The sequence below is a fragment of the Panicum virgatum genome, chromosome 2K, assembly GCF_016808335.1.
Source record: "Panicum virgatum strain AP13 chromosome 2K, P.virgatum_v5, whole genome shotgun sequence".
Lineage (NCBI taxonomy): Eukaryota > Viridiplantae > Streptophyta > Magnoliopsida > Poales > Poaceae > Panicum > Panicum virgatum.
Window position 1 is genome coordinate 7,638,265 of NC_053137.1, and position 6,596 is coordinate 7,644,860.

Sequence of the window (6,596 nt, forward strand, 5' to 3'; positions counted from 1 at the left end):
TCTGCACAACAGCCCACTCGAGCAACCCATTCATGCGATGAAAGCAAAATTTGGTTCGAACTTCACAATACTCGAGGAAATAAAATATTATTATACACAGTGAACCTGATCAACATTCAACAATCATGTACAATCAAATGGCTGCACTTCGTATTACCAAATGGAAAAAATGAACTGCAACAGTACGCCCACATCAACACATTCTTCATATACATTAAGCTCAAGCCAACTAGTGTTCACCTCATGGGAATATCACTGAAATTACCATTCCAGTTCTTACACTGCTGCACTAGTAACTGATTCTGGTGTCTTACAAAAAAAAGGCAAACACTATCAAGATTGAAGAAGAACACTAATGAACCTGTATTGAAGACTATGCAGGTAGCATCAACTCAGGTGTAAGTAAAGAAAAAAAACAATACGCTGTGTTTTCTATCTCAACAGTCAACACCTTGCCAGTTCTGAAGAATTCAGGTTCTCTGTGAGTTGCTGCTGGGCTGCTAGCTAAAAGAAGATCCAGTGGCCGAGCAACTATTTTTGAACATCTTGGGATGAGTGGTGAGCCACGTCTCCTGCATATGGAGAGAGTAAAATGTATGATTACAGTATACGATCCAAGTACCCTAGGTTACAAACTGCATCTGCAAGTCTCAGGGTACAACAATCACATAATCACAAGGAGCAAATATAGCAATGTGAACATAAGCAGAAAATTAAGTTTATGAAAGACTGAGTAGATCATATTTATGTCAGCCTCTAAATGCTGCTGCTAGATTTGTTTTAAGGCTTAACAATATTAAGTCCACAGTTGCCACATAGTATACCAAGTTAAATGAAGATACACTGCAATTCCACATTTTCATGTTTATCGTGTTAGTTTCAGAAAATTGCAAAGATTTTTTTCCTGAAGATCAATGTTTAAAATTGGAAAAAAAAATAATGGAACGATGAATTGAGAATTATGTACATAGTATCTGATGGCAAGAACTTGCCTTTTGTCTGTTTCCTAGAACTGCCTTAGTTGAAGACTCTAAGTAAGGTTCTGATGGCACTGCATGAACACCAAATGCTCTTGATAAAAATGTGAGTGCTGTAAGGATCTCTAAGCATCACCAAGATCTTTCCTAACTCACCTGTCCATCTTCTGAGCTTAAAATTTTTGAGGTTTACTACACCAAAAATTTTCAGAAGGCCACACAGCAGGGAACAAAAATATAAATCCAAATCTTCAGAAGCCACTAGAAATTTATAGGGAACTTTATCAGAAGAAAAGATGCAGGCAGCTGATAGCAGTAAACTATGAAATTTTTTGTATGCCTGATTTTGAAATTGTTGATAGTTGGAAAAAAAGAAAAAAATGACTATAGCAAAATATAATAAAGCTGTCTTCCACAGCATATAATAGACACTAGCAGTCAGCGACCAGGGTATACAAGAAGCTCTGGTCTATGAAAGATGTCCTCTTTCAAGTTGCCAGTAAGCAACATACATGGGAATGTGATCACCTAGGTGGATTTTTTGAGGTAGAGCATGCAGTTCAGCAATCTGGGAGGTACATGAATACATTCAGCATTAGAGCTTGCATGTGTAATCTAAATTCTAAAGCAAGCCTACATCTATGTCTCAGTTGACTTGTTTTATTTCGAGAATACAACAGGCTTGAACAAATACTTGGAACAAAAGCATGAAGGAGTACATCCAAGCAGCAGCATATGCATGTCATGACTCCAGAAGATTTACCCTAATTGATACTCTCTCTACACATGGATATGAAATTCCTGTCGAACATCCATTGCATCCCCACAAGGAACGCTTTCAGTGTTTATTTGAGAGCACAGGTGATTCTGCAAAATAGGGGACATAGGGTGTAATGTCATAGTCTTCTCTAACTGTGCTAAGAGCATGCGCTTCCTTGCTATCCATGTTATAAGATATCAGCTTTTGGCCCCGGTGAGAAATGAAAATCAAATTGCGATCTGGATGAATGGCGACCAGAGTGTAGTCAAAGTTGACAAGCCATTTAATACTTCCAAAGAGCTGCAAAGAGCTCACACTGTGCTTCATGACCCATTCTTCTTTATCATAGTCCTCAAGAACCCAAATTGTGATCTGTGCAGAGTTGCCTTTTTTTTGTTCACTGATGCAATAGTGATGCCCTTGAGATTGACCAAGAAATGCAGCCTCGGACTCACAACAATCGGGACTCCACGGCTAGCTGATGAACCTGCGGATCCTCCCTTCCCAGTCAACCGCAACAATCAGGTCCTGATCTTTCTGAATGTGGTCGACGATAAAATGCAGCACGCCGTTACACAAAGGCGCTGCCCAACGAGGACATATGGTCCAAAAACTACCCAATTGTGTGCTTTTACCTCCCTCTTCCAATGTCCTCCGCTCACCTGACAGTCCACACCCCAGTTTCTGACGAGTAGGTGCGCAGCCCTACCTCGTTCTGAGGAATAGCTTTCATCAAGAATTGGAGCAACTTGAAGTGCGAGGAGACCGCTGGGTCGAAGATCAGCAATTTCCCAATCGTCGTCCTCCTCATCTTCCCCTTCCGGCGGACCTGAGTAAACCCAACCGGAGCTGGGCACGGCCACCCATTCCTGCGTGGCTGGATTGCACACCACATAGCCCAGCGTGGGCGTGTAATTGTACGGAAGCAGGCTGTGCCTGAGGAGGAGGAGCCCATTGCAGGAATGCAGGATGCTGACGTGCTTGATGCCCAACAGCTTCTCCGTCGGGAAGGAGAAGGAAGGGTCCACGAGCGGCACGGATCGCCCCACCAGGTCTATGAAGATGGAGTCAAGCCAGTGGCCCCCGCCGCCGCAGCCATCACCCCCGTATCCATCTCACCGTCCTAAAAAAACTCTACCGGGAGGAAACGGCCCCACCGTTTTTTCATTAAAAGGAAGCCACACTGGCTTACCCGGATAGAGAAAACCCTCGAATCCTGGCCCATGCCCGAGAGGGCCAAGCCTCGCGGCGAGCACAGCGAGGATTTTTTTTATCCCAACAGCCGAAAATTCGCTTCTGATGAGAATCGAACTCAGAACCTGTTGGGGCGCGACGCTACCGGACCGGGCTAGCCAACTGGCCGCCCGGCCTTTCGCATCCTCACCGTCCTCATACCTGAGGCCGCAGAAGAACCTCCAAGGTCTGGGGGAGCTTCCGGTGGTGGAGGGGGGTCGGCGATGAGTTCGCGCCAGGTCTTGGAGACGCACTTGAACCGGCAGAGGGACTTGACGGGGACACGTGAGAGGATCTCCATGAGCAGGTCGTCGGGGAGCCAGGCCACCGCGCCGCCCCTCTTGGGGAAGTCCATTCTCGCTCCTGGAGGGAGGGACCGAGGGAGGGAGGGCCTCGACCCTCGAGATCTCGAGGAAGGAGAGGAATGGCGAGATCGCCTCCGGAATTGGGGTTATTTCTAAACCCTAGCAAGTACGAGCTTGGCAGTGCGAGATTGGGGACGGATGGATACTGGGTGCATTTGGGAGAGCCTGAGCTTTAGGGGGTGCCTTTTGCAAATGTGCTGCTGAGCCTGGAGCAGTTCATGGGCCGTGGAAAACTATTCCTTCAGCCCAGCTTCAGCAATAGCAGCAACCGGGATTTCTTACTTCCTTTCTTTCTCTTTTTTTTTTTTGAGAACACAGCATCTGCAAATTGATGAAGATTGGTCTGAAACGATCATCAGCACCTCCTAGGAATCGATGGTCCTATAAATTTACTCTATGGTTGCATCGCATCGGCTTCAAATTTACTCTACCCTATTTCCTTTCTATTTGTTTTTTACCGGACACTCGCAACGCACGCACACTCAGCTCTATGAACGGACGTACGCAAACTCTATTTCTATGGGCATCTTTGAAGACTGAGTCATTAAATCCTCGAGATTGACGAGTCACCATAGGCGTCTTGCTGTCGACGGGAACGTCGCCTACCCCCAATAAATATACGTACGCAAACCCTATCCCTATGAGTATCTCCGAAGACTGTGCCAGCAAATTCTCAATATTGACGAAGTCACTATAGACGTCTCGCTGTCGACAAGAACATCACCTACCCCTATGAACGGACGTACGCAAACCATATCCCTATGTAACAGCCCATAATTTCAAATATAAATAAAATCAAGATAAATAAATAAATAAATCAATGTTTGATTTGGTTTTCATTTGATTCTTCTCAAACTTTTACATAAAATCTTAAAGCACTAAACTAGTCTTGGTGACCTCATCAAGATTTTTGGAATGATTTAAATTTAAGTTTGAACCCTTGGTTTGAATCCTTGAAAATCAAAATAAATATAAACGAGGAGCTCACCTCGGTTTGGGCCGAATCCAGCTGGCCCACCTTTCCCTCCCCCCTCTCTTTTTTCTCCTCGCTGGGCCGGCCCGCTCCTCCCGCACGGCCCGAAATGGCCTGGCCACCCTCTCCTCCTTCCCGCGGCGCCCTGCCCGCCCGGGCCCGCACGTCAGCGGCAGCAGCATCCTCTCCCATCATCTTCCTCGCCGCACCGCCCGCGTCCGTCCGTGCGCGCGCCAGCGCCCGGCACAGCTCCTCCACGCCTCGTCACCCCCGGCACAGCGTAGGCCCCATCCTTCACCACCCTATGGCCGCCGCCTCGGTCTCCTCTCCCTCCCTGTGTCGCGGTGGAAACGGTCAGCGCCGCGCCGTCCAACCGCGCCGCCCGGGTGCAAGGACGCGAGCTGGACGAGGGCATTCAATGCCCGGCTAAGCTCGAGCGGCGCACGCCGACCGTCGCACTGCTCTTCCCCGTCTAGCGCACCGGCCTCGCTCTCCTCTCCCTTTCTTGCCCCTCTCTGTTTCTAGTCGAGGCGGAGCTTGCCGCCGGGCCCCGCCACGGCCACCTCACCTCTCCTCCCTCGCCAATGCCACACCGACGAGCCGTCCTCATCGACAGCCAAGCTCCAGCACCGCACACCGCTCACGCGCTGCTCCTCCAGTCCAGCTCATCGCCCTCCTCCTTTCCTCTTTCGCTTGGCGCCTCCCCTTTCTTTCTCTGCTCGCGGTAGCCACTCGAACAGAGCTGCCCCGCCGGCCAAATTCAGCCTCAGTCATTCGCCTCCCTCCGATTCCTCTTGCCTAGCTCTCCACCACCTCCTCGAGCCTCTCCTCGACCTGTCCCAAACAAGCCTCGAGCACCCCCTCGCACGGGAATCGCGAATCTCGCGGCCCGCCATGGCTGCCCCGATCAAAGCTCGAGCTTACCGTTGCCGACCTACCTCCGACCAATCTCCGCTCAACCCCGGTACCGAAACCGCTCCCTTGAGACCTCCCGATGCTCATGCTCGCGCTATCTCCCCACGTTCGTTACCGAGCTCGCCGGGAAAGCGGCAGCACCGCCGCCGCTGGCTCGCTCGATGCAGGCCGCGTGCATAAGGCTGGACGAAAAACTCGTAACTCGCTAGCTCGCTCGACTCGCTTGTTAGTAGCTCGGCTCGAGCTCGACTCGTTTTATAATGAGCCAGCTCGTTTTATAACAAGCCAGCTCGCTTTATAATGAGCCAGCTCGAGCTGGCTCGCGAGCTGCTCGCGAGCCATAACGAGCCAAAATAAATAACAAATATTGTATAAATTAGTAGAAACGATTAACGAATAATGATTGATCATGGTCATGGATGATAGTATACTTATATTTTTCATTGTAAAATTCACATTATTTTGTTTATTTCGCTTTAAATATGCATGTGATGTGTTTTTTTTTACAGATTTACGGTTATCATCTCTATGTAAATATTTTTATACTCTGGCTCGCGAGCCAAACGAGCTAGCTCGAGCCACTAACGAGCCGAGCCGAGCTAGCTTTCTGGCTCGTTTATATAACGAGCTATAACGAGTCGAGCCATAACAAGCCGAGCTATAACGAGCCGAGCCACTAACGAGCCGAGCTGGCTTGATATCCAGCCCTACGCGTGCACGGGGCCCTGCGCCACGCCGCCAGGCGCACCAGCACCGCACGGTCGGGCTAACCGTGGACTCGCGCCGCTCTGCCGCTGGGCGGCCTTGCCGCCAGCAGGAGCTGAGCGCCTCCATGGCCGAGCGCGGCCAGGCCGCTACCGGCTGCCTCCAACTAGGCCAAGGCCAAGCGCAGGTGTGGCCCGACCTCGCCGTGCCACGACGCCCCTTTCCCCTCGTAGCCGGCGAGCTCCCTCACTGGAATCCAGCCGGGAACCACCCCACTCCGGCCAAGGGCCACTTTGCAAGGTTCTAAATCTTTCTAGGGTCCTTAGCGCAAAAAGTCGAGGGTATATCTGTAAAATCTTGTTTCTTCTTTTGTTTTAAACCTGTGAACTTGTAAAATCAATATAAAATCATATAAAAATTAGAAAAATGCAAACTAAAATTTGTTGGGTTTCTGGTTCTGAGATCTACAACTTTCATTGCAGGCTCAGGTTGAGTTTCTAAATAGTTTTTCTCTAATTTAAATGATAGTTTAAATTGACTGAAATCTTGTAAAATGCACAATAAATCATAGGATGCTCCAAATTAAGTGATTATTTTTCCTAAAATTTTATAAAATCATGATCTATCATATCATGGTGTTTATTTGGTTGCTCATTGCTATTTCTTTA

General features: G+C 48.7%; 1 protein-coding gene across 1 annotated transcript; it reads right to left on the reverse strand.

Moving 5' to 3' along the window:
- Positions 1–193: 193 nt before the first annotated feature.
- On the reverse strand, positions 194–3,484 carry LOC120664553 (F-box protein At1g31080-like). The gene is made up of 2 exons (XM_039943821.1): positions 3,133–3,484; positions 194–572 (listed from the first exon to the last, which is right to left on the reverse strand). Exons 1-2 carry the CDS (start codon positions 3,323–3,325, stop codon positions 532–534), a joined length of 234 nt encoding a protein of 77 aa, XP_039799755.1. The 5' UTR covers positions 3,326–3,484; the 3' UTR covers positions 194–531.
- Between the last annotated feature and the right edge of the window lie 3,112 nt (positions 3,485–6,596).

Bases quoted from the DNA above. Each gene is read 5' to 3' on its own strand.
- LOC120664553 (XM_039943821.1), bottom strand. From the start codon at position 3,325: ATGGACTTCCCCAAGAGGGGCGGCGCGGTGGCCTGGCTCCCCGACGAC. The intron at 573-3,132 runs GTATGAGGACGG...CTCCATATGCAG, and splicing joins AGGTTCTTCTGCGGCCTCAG to GAGACGTGGCTCACCACTCA.